The sequence below is a fragment of the Solea solea genome, chromosome 9 (assembly GCF_958295425.1).
Source record: "Solea solea chromosome 9, fSolSol10.1, whole genome shotgun sequence".
Lineage (NCBI taxonomy): Eukaryota > Metazoa > Chordata > Actinopteri > Pleuronectiformes > Soleidae > Solea > Solea solea.
In genome coordinates, this window is record NC_081142.1 from 16,608,863 (window position 1) to 16,622,923 (window position 14,061).

The 14,061-nt window shown below is 42.5% G+C and overlaps 1 protein-coding gene across 6 annotated transcripts in view; it reads left to right on the forward strand.

Annotated features, from left to right (window-relative positions):
- The window catches only part of pde4ba (phosphodiesterase 4B, cAMP-specific a), a 144,382-nt gene extending 134,774 nt beyond the window's left edge, over positions 1 to 9,608 (forward strand). For 5 of the 6 annotated variants that reach the window (XM_058638225.1, XM_058638226.1, XM_058638227.1 and 2 more), the window contains 8 exons: positions 1,762 to 1,855; positions 4,277 to 4,560; positions 4,644 to 4,808; positions 4,950 to 5,049; positions 5,158 to 5,312; positions 5,429 to 5,551; positions 5,870 to 6,052; positions 6,155 to 9,608. In XM_058638225.1, coding sequence (XP_058494208.1) covers positions 1,762 to 1,855; positions 4,277 to 4,560; positions 4,644 to 4,808; positions 4,950 to 5,049; positions 5,158 to 5,312; positions 5,429 to 5,551; positions 5,870 to 6,052; positions 6,155 to 6,622 — 1,572 coding nt within the window. In that variant the 3' untranslated portion in view covers positions 6,623 to 9,608. Of the gene's footprint in view, positions 1 to 425; positions 920 to 1,761; positions 1,856 to 4,276; positions 4,561 to 4,643; positions 4,809 to 4,949; positions 5,050 to 5,157; positions 5,313 to 5,428; positions 5,552 to 5,869; positions 6,053 to 6,154 lie in introns of those variants that run through there. The other variant, XM_058638230.1, reaches the window with a different exon arrangement.
- Positions 9,609 to 14,061: the final 4,453 nt, after the last annotated feature.

Here is a 14,061-nt window from a genome sequence, read left to right on the forward strand (position 1 = left end):
TTTAAAAAAAAAAAAAGAAAAACAACAACACACACACATCCTTTAAGAGGTAATTACAGGGGCTGGAAATTGAAGTAGATGGGATTCATCCACAGCACATGCACAGCTGGAAATTGGATATTAAATATTAATTACTCAAATGTCCCCCCCTCGGAACATCATTCACACACCGATGCTACGCTGTAATAAGGGTTCCCCCCTTTTCTTCCCACTTTCTGTCAAATCATGTGTACAGAATAGTGTTGCTATGGCTGGCAGATTATAGCAAGGGGGGAAAAAGAGAAAGATGAGGGAGGGAATGAAAAGAGGGAGAAACATGGAGGGGGGGGCGAGTGAGAGCTACATCAGTGGGAGCCGCAGAGCAAGTCAAATCCAGTGGAGGAACCCCCCCTCCAGTCAGAACTATCGTTGCCTCACTCCCTCCTCCTTCTACTCCTCCTCCCCTCGTCTCCATCGCTGTTTTTTCCCCTCCTCCCTTCCTTGGTTCCTCTCTATTATTCATCAGTGTGCTGAGAGTCCCCCCAGCTCACGGCTCGAGCTTCTGCTGCTCCGGTCGATTCACCGAGCCCGCTGGATCTCCTCATCGCTTAGCCTGGCTCCTGCACGCACTTTTCCCCCTGCATCCGTCTATCCCTCCATCCCCAGACATGGAGCCTCGGACCTGGCCCTTTTCTGCTGCTAAGAGGGAGAGTGAGCCATCATCGAGCTGCTCTCTTAGCTTCTGAGAAAGGGGGGCGGAAACAACAAGAGGAGTGAAGAAGGGATTTTTTGGGGGGATTTTTCGGCATTGAAAGAATCCTTTTCATCCGCCTCCTTTTAAGATTGGATTACAGTTCTGGCTTTGTGTAGGAACCAGAAAACGGGGTCCAAAATGCCTGAAGCCAATTACCTGCTGTCGGTGTCTTGGGGTTACATTAAGGTGTGTGGCACTTATCTACGTAGCTGTTGGGATACCGCACTCATTTCACTGCACCTCCAGTCGTCTTGTATTAGAGGAAATTCAGCATTTTTATGTTTTCACTTGTTTGTTTGGAGCATTTTAAAACACTTGTGTTGACCTGATTACACCAGTAAATGTATCATAGTGACGGGGGGGTTCTGACAGGATGGGTGTTTTGTGGTTCAGACTCCATCTTGAGCCCTCTGCAGAGCTGTGGGTCTGTTTGGATGTGTCTCAGTGTGTGTGTGTGCACGCGCATGCATCAGTCTGTCATAAACATTTGCTGCTGCAGTGCCTGGATCACTGTGTTCTGTCAGATGCACATGTCCCCCCCCCCCCCGTCAATAATATGGAAATGTATGTGGAAATGACCAAAAAATGTGGGAGTGGAGAACAGTGTCGTTCGGGTACCGCGTGCACATTTTCCCTTTGACATCATTGAAATTCTTGCACATTGACGCAAGTGAAATGAAGCGAAATAGGACCCAAATATGTGATTTAGTGTGATTAAATGGTTGTGGGGGGGTGAATTGAGGGGTATTAAAATGCATATTAAACCAATGGTAACACAAATAATGATGCACTCTAATTAATTCAAGGGAAGTGGAGGGGAAAATATACGTTCACGCTGCACTGATTATACTTTGTGATTGAGTAATATTCTTGAGCTGGTTAAGAAAAAACTGGGCACTGTTGTATTTTCCATGAAATCTTGTAACATAATTTCTCCCAGGTTTTCCTTCAGTGGAAACTGACATATCTCTCTCTCTCTCTCTCTCTCCCTCTCTCCCTCTCCCCTCTTCCCTCTTCCTCTCTTGCAGTTCAAGAGAATGTTGAATCGGGAGTTGACGCACCTATCTGAGATGAGTCGGTCTGGGAACCAGGTTTCCGAATTCATCTCCAACACCTTCCTAGGTAAATAAAGAAGATTGTGTTCCCTCAGAATCACACTGACAAATGTATTTAAAATTCCTTTATTTAGTATCAACTTGTGTCATGATAGAAAATGACAGTAGCCTGTATATCACAATACATAAAACACAACAACCAAATACCCCCAAATATTTGGTAGCTCTCACAAATTCCCACCTCCCTGCTTTTGCCGCAATGTTCTCCTGCAGCTTCAGTGTTTCAGTGCGTGATGTTGAAGCGGTGCAAGTTGTTCTGGCAGGCTTTTCTGCGGGGGCGTTCCATAAAACACTGCGCCACTAAGCTTTGTCTCCATATCCAGGGCCCTGGGCTGAAAATGAAAATAATGTAGAGAGAAACATGGTTGTGGAAGATGTGAGAATAAATGGGATTTGCTGCATTTATATAGTCTTTAGAAACATTGCTTCTGCTGTATATGGATATTTTTTCATTTCATGAGGCCACTGAAGCAAGAATATGAACCATTTCCCCAAATATTGCTGTGAAAGTTGTTGACGATGAGTCGGAGATTGAAGCCATAAGCTTTCGAGGAGACAAGTAAATAAGTCAAAGATATGGATTTACATACAAAACGTATATTAAGACAGGATGCACGTTGAGGTAGTCAAGAATATTTATAAAGGCTGCTTCCAATCAATTGCAATTCTGGCATCCTGATGTGATGTAGTGCTGTTGGCAGATCCCTCTCACCCCCAGATCATACACAGCGAGAGGGGGGGGTGATGGGGAGACAGAGGAGAAGCAGTGGAGGGGGGGGGGGGGGGAGGCAGCTGACTGCAGTGAGGGAGAAAACAGAGGTATAGAGGAACCCCCTTAGCTGGCAGTAAGATGAGCTTGGCAGATTGTGTGACTCATCCCCGTCTTAATGCATCTTTGTCAGTGGGGACACCTTGTTGTGCCTCCTCCTCCCCCCCCACCCCCATTCTCTCACTGTCATGAGAATCCAGACAGAGATAACTATCGCTGTGATAAAGAAATCTCACAGCGATTACCCTGCTGGTGGTAGAAAGAAAGATCTTGTGAATATTAGGAAGAGGGGGTGAAATGGCTGAAGCAGCACAGTTGACCTGGTTTGGCTTAATCCTGCCATCCTCTTAGGTTAGTATCACATTGGTAATTCATTTATTTTGCCAGTTAATAAACAGAAAATTCCCCATTTCTTGAAAAAAGAAAAAAAGAAAAATGTGCTTGGTTCCACACTCTAGTCTCTTGGAAGCTGGATAGATCCTGGTGTTTCTCATCTAGGTTCAATCTAAATCCAAGATTTGGGGGCTTTCCATGACGGGTTATTGGTCGACAGCATGCCTTCTGCCTGCCAAACCGTGTGTGTCCTCACGGCATGCTGCTGTCATAATTCCCTTTGATCAAGGTCCCTAAAATGTCCTCATCCACCTTTCCCTCTGTGTCTCCAGCTCTCGGAGCATATGGAGGAGGATGAAAAGGAATCAGGAGTGAGGGAGGGGACAGAGGAGAGGAAAGAAGGAGCTAGAAATGTTGGTTTTGTCTGCTTTGTTTGTGTCTGTTTGGGAGAAGAGATGGAGAGCACTCTGATAGACGAAGAGATACGATCTGAATTGATACAGTAACCAGGGTCATAACTGAGCGACAGACCTGCAGAGCGCTTTATCAGACACTGGCACTTACTTATGCAGAAATGAGCTCGTCTGTCTCTCTCTGTCTTTCTCTCACGCACATGCAGTTCATATACAGGCCTCACACAAACACAGCAGCCGTCGTGCTAATGATGGATTGTAATAAATGACAGGGTAATATATTGTTCTTCCCCTTGTTTCCCACATAGCACGTGTCTCAGAGTGTTTAATTGCCTGTTCGGAATTACTGATGGTAATTGAATCACCCTCCACGCGGGAAGGGTGATAGGCCATGAGATGAGCTGAGTCGAGGCGTGATAGATGAATACAAAGATAGCATACGTACAGATACAGGTTGTTGATTTTCTAATGTCACTCCTAAGAGATTTGATAAAGCCTCACAAGCTGCGGGTTATTGAATGACTAACTTTAAGGGACCGTCTTGACTGTGCTGAAGCCCCGGCTCTCCATCTGTCAATGCGCTGACCTATGAAAGTGAAAAGAGCAGGAGATGAGACGTGAGTCACCTGCAGTGAGACGGAGGGAGTAAGTGCCACCAAGGAAAGACGGGAACAGAGACGGATGAACAGTGGGGGGTTCAGACAGAGGCGGCAGGCGGAGGGAAGGCAGCGTGAATGAAGGCACAGATGTTGAATATATAACTGGATTGATAAATCACATAGGCATTCATCTACTGTAGGTGTTCATTAAGTGCACCTGGGTCCTCGGGCTATAACTGTAAATCACCCCTTTCTTTTCATCCAGAGTCGTGTTTTATGGGTTTGATTTTAATCCTCCGCTGTCACTCCCACAGACAAACAGAATGAAGTGGAGATCCCGTCACCGACATCCAAGACGCGGGAGAAGAAGAAGCAGCAGAAGCAGCAGCTGATGACACAGATCAGCGGCGTGAAGAAGGTCTCTCACGGGCCCTCGCTCTCCAGCAGCAGCATCTCCCGCTTTGGTGTCAAGACCGAGAAGGAGGAGCAGCTGTCCAAAGAGCTGGAGGACCTGAACAAGTGGGGCCTGAACATCTTCACGGTTTCAGAGTACTCCAACAGCAGACCCCTGACCTGCATCATGTATGCCATCTTCCAGGTATGGAACAAAATCATCATTTTTAATCACTTTAGTTTGACGATGTGTTCCTGAAATACTAAATATTGTTCATGTTTTTCCAGGAGAGAGATCTTTTAAAGACATTTAAGATCCCGTCGGATACATTTGTGGCCTACATGATGACGTTGGAAGACCACTACCATTCAGATGTGGCCTACCATAACAGCCTGCACGCTGCTGACGTGGCCCAATCCACACACATCCTCCTATCAACTCCAGCCCTGGATGTAAGTCACAATATGAAGAGTCACTTTTTTACATTTTGCATTCGTTCTATTAAAATTAAAAATTAAAACTCTTACGTTTTGCTCTGATAAAAGAGTAGTGTGTGTTTTCCATCCCTCATTCCTCTTTCCTCTCTTTCACAGGCGGTCTTCACAGATCTTGAGATCCTGGCAGCCATCTTTGCTGCAGCCATCCATGATGTTGACCATCCTGGAGTTTCAAACCAGTTCTTAATCAACACCAGTAAGTAAAAAAATACCACTTCTCTTTGAAACCAAATCAGCTAAAAAAAAAAGAAACATCTGCCTACAGAATGATATAAATTGTTGTTTTCCTTTGACCTCCGTCCAGACTCTGAGCTGGCATTGATGTACAATGACGAGTCTGTGCTGGAGAACCATCACCTGGCTGTGGGATTCAAGCTGCTACAGGAAGACAACTGCGACATCTTCCAGAACCTCACCAAGAAACAGAGGCAGTCACTGCGCAAGATGGTCATCGACATGGTAATTTATCCCCTGTTCATATTATATGTTCATATTTCAGCTGTCATCTGCCTCAACCTGCGTGGATTGCCTTGATGCTGACACAGTTCTTATTGTGTTTTCCTCACTTTGTCCAGGTCTTAGCCACCGACATGTCCAAACACATGAGTCTGCTGGCTGATCTGAAGACCATGGTGGAGACCAAGAAGGTGACGAGCTCTGGAGTGCTGCTGCTGGACAACTACACCGACAGGATACAGGCAAGTGCTCCATGTTTTTGTCACTGGACATACAAGAAACTGTCTACTTCTCTTTTTCCCCCTGCTTTTAATAGCACTGATCAATAGCCAGTATTGGCCGAGGTTACTCAGCCAGTGGTCATTAGCCAGCCTCGATAGCTGACCTCTGCTCCCACCATCAATCCTTCTCTCACCCCATCCATCTTCTTTTTGCTTTCAAGTGTTCCCTTTACACTTTACCCTTTTGGTATTTGTAGGATTTCCTCTTTATTACACCAAAAAAGTGCCATTTTCTTGTTTTGTGTGCATTTTGTAATAAATGGAAATGTTGTGTTGTAGGTGCTGCGTAACATGGTGCACTGTGCTGACCTGAGTAATCCCACCAAGTCCCTGGAACTGTATCGTCAGTGGACCGATCGGATAATGGAGGAGTTCTTCCATCAGGGAGACAGAGAGCGAGAGAGAGGGATGGAGATCAGCCCGATGTGTGACAAACACACAGCCTCAGTGGAAAAGAGCCAGGTGAGGAAAAAAAGAAAAAAAACACACACTGAATTATGCACAAAAAACGACGGGTGTGCATCGAAGAAAACTCGATCCTAACCCACATTTTTTCTCTTTCAGGTGGGATTCATCGACTACATCGTGCACCCTCTTTGGGAGACATGGGCTGATCTGGTCCACCCAGACGCCCAGGACATTCTGGACACTCTGGAAGACAACAGGAACTGGTACCAGAGCATGATCCCCCAAAGTCCCTCCCCTCCCTTCTATGACCAAGGCCCGCACGGACACAGTGGAGGCACCGGAGGGCAGGGAGGTGGGGAGAAGTTTCAGTTTGAGCTGACCTTGGAGGAGGAGGACTTGGATGGAGTAGAGAAAGATGGCGATGTGGAGGAGGAGGAGGAGGAAGGGGAGGAAGATGAATTAGAGGAGGAGGAGGAGGAAGAAGAGGATGATGATAGTAGAGGAGATCGTGAATCTCCTCCCCCGGACTATTTGAACTGTCAGGATCACGAGGAGGGCAGAATGATGCAGCCCACGACAGCAATAGAAATCGTGACGCACGAGGCGTCGCCGACAGATACATAGGGTTTTCATCGCCAGGCTCACGTGGTGATTTGAGAGTTTTTTTGGAGAAAAACGAGGGAGGAGAATCCTCTTGCAGCTGTGCTTTTTAAAAAGCCCACAGAGGCAAAGGCTTTGTTTTGGCCCGCACGCGGGTGTCTTGCACTTGGGTGTTTGAAGCCAGACGTGGATGGACAGTTTCAGTGAAGCGGCTTCAGAGTTCTCAGGAAATAATTGCTGCGGACATTTAGTCTTAGACGGACAAATGAGACTGGGGGGCGGAACTTGAAGGATTTTTGGCCAGTTTGGGAAATGGTTACTTATATTTTCAGGACTGGCATTAAATGGACATTGACACTACTGAGAGAAGTTTTGTACCTTAAGACTTTTTTTTACAGATGACCTAGAAGTAGCATAGAGTAAGATCTACTGATCGAAACATGTTTGTATAGCAAGAGAAAGTGTTTACTTTTTTCCTGTACCATTTGTCAAAGGACTTTTGTGTGCCTTTTTTTACTATTGTCTTTATAATAGTTTTTTATTTATTGAACACTCTAGTGTGTCTGTGAAATGTTTTAGGGTTTTTGTTTTTTTCCCTTCTTATCTTATTTTTGTATGTTGAAGAGAGAGAAGAGTCTTCCATGTATTGGGCAATAGAGAAATCCAAACAAACAACTCTTGGACAAATTCATGTACACACACACACACACACACACGCATCCTACGCACATTTGTTTTCATCACACATTCAAACTCATGTACATTTGTGGTGCCTGTTTCTCGTCATGTCGCAGTGATATGCACCTCATCTATTTTCATACTCTATCCACTTCATAAACATTTCCTCTTTCCATCGTGACGGTCTGCAGACCATTGAATGCTTCCAGCCTTTTCACAACCAAAACTTGACTTCATGCAAACCTCTCAGCGAGGATACAAAACCTGTGGTCAGGTATTCCTGCTAAAAGATTTGCATAATTGGGATATTTTTAGTTTTTAGCAATAGTGCTTCGATGTCTGATAAAATGAAGTCTGCCAAGGACAAAATGCACAACAGCACCGAGTCTATTTTTAGCCCGCAGGTATGCTGCAGTCCTAATAATCCTGTGAGTCGGAACGGGTCCTGACCCCAAACCTGTCTGATGTAACGACTGCCGCCCCCCTTGGCATTCAGGCCCAGACCAGACGACTAAAGGTGCTCGTATGAAAAGGCACTGATCAGTGGCACTATTCACACTTTACAAACCCTTCACAGCTTCATCGGCACAAGCCCAAAAACAGTCAGGCTGGTTATTCTCCTTCCTTCTGAGAAAAAACATCCCTCAAGAGCTGCTTCTGCTCACTGACGTCATCTCCACTGTATCAGGTTTCCAGGACAGTTAGGTTTATTATAATACGACAAAAGTGGAACTGTTAGGGTGTCTATCTAGTTACAATACTGTTTATTCGGGGGGGGGGAAACGCTGGGTTAGAAAAAAAATGGTTTGCAGACGTCACTTTTTTCTTACTCCTGCGGCTTCCATGACGGAAACTTCTGGACGTTCACATTTTCACGTTAGTTTACTGATATTACTCGAAAGGTACTTCATCTAATTTCACTCCAGCATGCTTATAAGTGGCAATCGTTTGTGTGCAGTATGTATGAATGGATGGTTTTGTATGCGCGTGTGTGTGTGTCTGTGTGTTTGGATGTGCTGACTTTGTCACCAGGCCTTACCCCAACCCCCACCCACCCAACATCCCCACATCCCCACCCACCGCCCGGCAATCACTCCACACCTTTGTCGCTACTGCTCAAGTCGGTCCTTTTTGCTGTTTATAACAGTGTGTATTTATTCTATATTTTAAGCTTGTAAATAAGAAATACGGTGTAAAATCTATTTTAATTTATATGCACTTGCATTACCTGGAAGTGGTGGTGTGTAATGTGTAGAAGACTCTGGATTAGAGTCTCTTTATAGATGTTTTCTTATATAGTTATATACTGTTCATATATACACACAAATATATATATATATATATTTGTGTATATATAGCAGAGCAGCAGCTAGACATGATGTTGTCACATGGGAACCTTGTAACTCGTAAGCAACCTCTTTGTTTCATGTAACGTCAGACGAAAATGAAAAGACTTATTAATATTATGCATGAATATTAAACCAAAAAGGTTCTCACTTACAGTAAGCATCGTTTTTGAAAAATCTTTTCATATAATATCTGAAAAATTCAAGTCTCCTTCTTGCGTTATTTAAATTTGTGTAAGATAATAAGTAAGCTCAGTTGCATTTTTTGGAAAAAGAAAATGGAAAAAAAAATCTGTCCTCCATTTTGCGATTTAAGTCAAGACCTCCTGAGTTTTTTTTTGAAGGTACAAGGTTTTCATCTGACAGCAGAACTTTTGGTAACCCAGAGGAAACATAGAGGACGTGTTAAACTGCAATAGGATATTGGAAATAGGATAAAATAGCTTCTTCAGATTGCCGATTCGAGGGCCAGGCACAGATTAGACTGACAAACACAACACAAGGCGATTTGCCTCCTTTTACACTTTAACACATGTGGTGTAAACGTGGACGAGAATGGACAGCATTGGTAGCATGCTACAACACAGACCTGAGTCGTTCTGAATTACCGTCATGATTAACACATAATCTTATGTATCTGATTGTGATAACGTGTGAACTCTTTCTGACCAAACTTGTTAGCGGTTTTGAAATTCAAATTTGTCAGTATTAACATTGTTTATCTATGTTCAAGCTTTTATTGGTCCTAGTTGTGTCCAAAATGGATAGCCAGACTTAGCACTATCTGCATGAAAGATGGAGTTTTGTTTCCTTTTGATTTTTTTGTTTTGTTTTTTTTAATTGTCAATAATATGTTCACCAGTCCACCAGTTATTGCAGGTGGGTTATTAAATGTTTCACACAATGTATGGTATTATATTGTATATTGTGTTCAAAAATAAATCTGAAATACCTTTTCTATGAAGTGATTAAAAGTAAAGCATGAATATGTGTTCTGCCGTTTCTGTTGTTTTCTCCTCAAAAGCTCAAAATGTGGTCGACGTCACGCTTCCGCTAGGTCCTCATGTGTTTGTCATGTTTCATTAGGCTGATGGAAAACTCAGCACCTGGGTCTGGTGCCTGGGTCGAGCATGTAACACAGTATCAGCATTAAAAATCACATAAGAGACGTGAACATATTTCTACAGACCAAATAAGTCTGCTGTCCCAAAACAATAACAATCACAATGTTACATTATATTGTTATAGAATACAATTCAATGATAATAACAAAACAGAAACACATTAAAATTGAGTCTGTCAATAAAAAACTGTAAAGCAAAAAAAGCCCCAACGTTTCGCTGCACTCTTACTATAGCCCAGTCTAAAGGGACGCTTTTAGAGTACAAGTACAAGTTGAAGTCACTTTTTTTATAAAATATTTACAATATAATATTAAGTAAAAGTCTTAAAGTATATGACATTTACTTAAGTATTAAAAGTCATTTTCTGGTATAAAATGTACTTAAGTTTTAGTAAAAGTATTTAAAAAAGCGAGGAGTTAGGATTGAGCCATGGTAGCTCAGTTGTCGTTCAACTGGAAGGTTGTGGGTTCAATTCCTGGCTCTGCTAGTCTATATGTGTCCTTGAGCAAGACACTTAACCCCATGTTGCAGCGAGTGAATGAGTGAATGGCAAAACTGCAGTGTAAAGCCTCTCATCAAGACTAGAAAAGCTCTATATAAATACAGACCATTACCAACTCTTCTTCTTCTGATTTCGTTTGCTAGTAACGCGTAACAGAGAGAGTTAGAGGAAATGTGGTGGAGTAAAAGTAAAAGTTGCTCGAAATATCAATAAAGTAAAGTACAGATAGGTGAATGTTGTGCAGTAACAAAGTATCTTTCCTAATGGCCGTGCCGTGCTGCGTAAGAATAAGATGTGACTTAGTTAATTCAATTCTTATGTTTGATAACCGTGATAATCCGACATTACAACATCGTGGTTGTGTAAACTCCCACAGTTATTCAACCACAATCTGAATTAAAATCAAGTTCATTTCTGTGGGGGGAAAAAAACACCAAACCTCCAGTCTGTCCTGGAGAGAGAAAAGAAAATGAGATGATATCATGGTGTGTATTAGCACATCTGTACTATGTTACTCCTCATTGTCTTTGATGAGCCCCGCGTTTGCAGCATCACCATCACAGAGGTTTGGCTCTAATGAGCAGAGACAAGAAGAACACTGTGTGACACGGACTCGGCACAGGCCACACACACACACACACACACACACACACACACTAGGCCGGCAAACACAACTCCTTCTCGCATATGTTGAGAGATTTATGCGCACAGACAGCGAAAAACACCTCCTCCAACTGGATATCATCATGCTCACAGTGCAAATGTCACAAAGGATTATTATCCCACACACACACACACACATACACACACTCAAATTCTATTTCATGCTTTGTGTTCTATTTCACTGGAGGCCTGGGAGAAACCACTGCTGCAGTGAACTGATGGGACTTTTTTTCAATGGGTTTTAAAGGACAAACGCTTTCCGAACAATGTCCTCATGGAAAATACAAAAAGCCTCACGCTCAGTCCTGTATTTTGTCCAAAGTTGGGGTAATTTTGACAGACAGCGCCACAGCAGCGATATAACTGCCAAACTGTAAGTCATTGAGCGTCTGCATTTTACATGTATTCTGTGAGGCCAAAGCATGTCTCATGTCTCATGTCTCGTAATGTGAGGGTTTGTGTTTTTGCAGTGCTTTTATTTTGTAGTCTTTCCTGTTTTCCTGGTGCTGGTTCATGGACTTCCTGGCAGGTGCGGTGATTACTGGCTGATTGCTCATTCAACTCACCTGTGGCAGCTGTTGTTGGCTCACTGAGCGCTGAAGCTCCAGTCTTCTGCTCACTCGTCGCCAGATGGTTGGTTATCCATGTGATACAACTCTGGCCAAGTGCTAGAAGTTGTTTTTTTTTCTTCCCAGTCTGGAGTCATCTACTATGTGTTTTTACTTGCCATTCATGGAGTACACAAAGCTGTTGGACCACCACTGCCTCTGCCTAAAGCCGTGTCCCTGGAAACACCAGCCCTTGTTTTAACACAGCACTGGACCGGTCAGTACTTTGTATTCTCCTCTAAAGGATAAGTCAAGTTTAAGGACTCTCTCTTTAAGGATTTTTTTGTTAACCCTTTAAAATAACACTTAAACTACACACAAACTTGATATTTACATATAATAATCTCCCCAAGGTGCTAATATTTCTCCAAAAATCATCGACATCATTTTACAGGAAGGTAGAACAAAGGTTTATAAACATTTCTGGAGAAAAAAAACGAACTGTAATTCTAATCTATTATTTATGTTATGCTGTCTGTTTAGTTCCAACACTAACCATCAGCTGGGGTCTCATTGGACGTCCCCTCAAACATTATCTGCAAATGATGTGGTTGCTAAGCTGTTTTATTGCAACACTGTTATATGTGGGGACCATGTACAAGGCCGAGGTGAAAAGGCAACAGTGGTTTATGAAGCAATATTACCATGAATGTCCTGTTTGCCTGCTATTTTCTCACCAATGACTGATTAGACTGAGAGTCTGTGGGCTAATGCACAGTGGAGCGATGAAACACAATATTGTCCAGTTGGTCATTTCTGTTTTATTTTACTACTTGTGGGTTTTGTGAAAATTGTATGTGTTTTTAAACATTATTTTTCAAAATCAGTGGTTAGCACTCTTGCCTTTGCAGCAAGAAGATCTGGGTTTGGAACAAGGGCCTTTCTGCATGGAGTTTGCATGTTATCCTTGTGTGTGGGTTTTCTCCATGCTCTCCGGTTTCCTCCCACAGTCTAAAAACATGCAGATTTGGGGATTGGGAAAATTGGACACTCTAAATTGACCATGTGAGTTTGTCTCTGTGTTCCTGTGATGTAACCCACCGTTCACCTAATGTCAGCTGGGATTGGCACCAGCGACCCTCCATGACCCCTCATGGAAGATAAAGCGTTAGAAATGAATGAATGAAGACACAATTTGAGTAAAAATCATTACTGCTTGGATTTATGGCTTGAGAGACAATAATCAAACCTAATTTAAAAAAAAAGAAATCATGCTTGTTGAACGTTCATGCATGACCCTCCATATCCAATTTCATAGTGATCCATGATAAGAGCTCTATAGCAGATTACCCTTAAATCCACGACAACCTTGTTTTAAAGGAGAATCATGAGTGAATTTTATCACCACAGTCTTTTTAATTTATTTATTGCCTCTTGTCTATTTTCGTCTTTTGGCTCAGTGAGTTGTCATATATGCCCACGGAAATATATTCCGGTCTCCTCATGACACCTATTTATATCTTGTGCATGTGCACTTAAAATGTCCTTTATACAAATACACTTGTGTTCCTCCACCTCTCTGCCCTACTATCCCTGTCCTATTTCCCACTGCGGATGTCTCTGCTCATCATGCCTGTGACAAAATTACTTTGATTTCACTACTTGCGTAAATGTGACGAAAGACCGACTAACATATGGGACACCAGGCCGCCGCTGTCGATGGCCGAGTTATCTGAAAGAGCTTAAAATGGATCACATTATTCCCACTAGTACGACTGAAGTAAATGACACCACAAAGCTCCTCCCCTGTGTGGCACAAAGGAAAAGATGAGGGATATTTGGGGCCAGGAAAGAAAACGTTAGCTCAGGAGATAAAGGAGAATTGTGTCATCATGAGACAAAAGGGAAAGGCGAAAAGGAGTGTAAGGGTGAAGTGATTGACCGCCAAATAAATTCACTTAAAAGGTTAGTACATAACAAGGTTGTGATGGATTTATCGGATTAAGAGGTATTTTTCTGGTTTATGGTTGGAAATGTATAATGCACAAATGGACTCCACTCAGAAATTATACTATAAAATGTATTCATTTTTCAAAAGTCGGTCCATGTGAGATGTTTCAGAAACAACACTGGTAAGTAGGGATGGGAAACCGTATCGGTCAGTATCACTATCGGTCCAACACTGGTCAAAATCACTGGATTGGATATTGGACAGATAAAAATGTAGAATACAATCCTATATATCACATACTTACTTATGCATATACATATATATACTTATAGATATTATGCACAGACTGTAAAAATGTGAATAAAAATCTGTAAACGCATTTTAGTCACGAGTCATGTTTTATGTTAACAGCTTCATACGTTCATAAATGGTCTAAAATGACAAAGACTAAAACTAAGTATTTACAGAAAATAAAGTAGAGCAAATCTTCTCTATACACTAATTACAACTAACTCATTTTAAAAACTCCCAAACTATTCTAACCTAGGTACAGTATAACAGCATGGTCCATCGACTTTAAGGAAATTAAGCCTCAATGACTTCATGATCTTTTTCTTAACATCTTGGCTTACGCTTGTTATGACTGTGCAG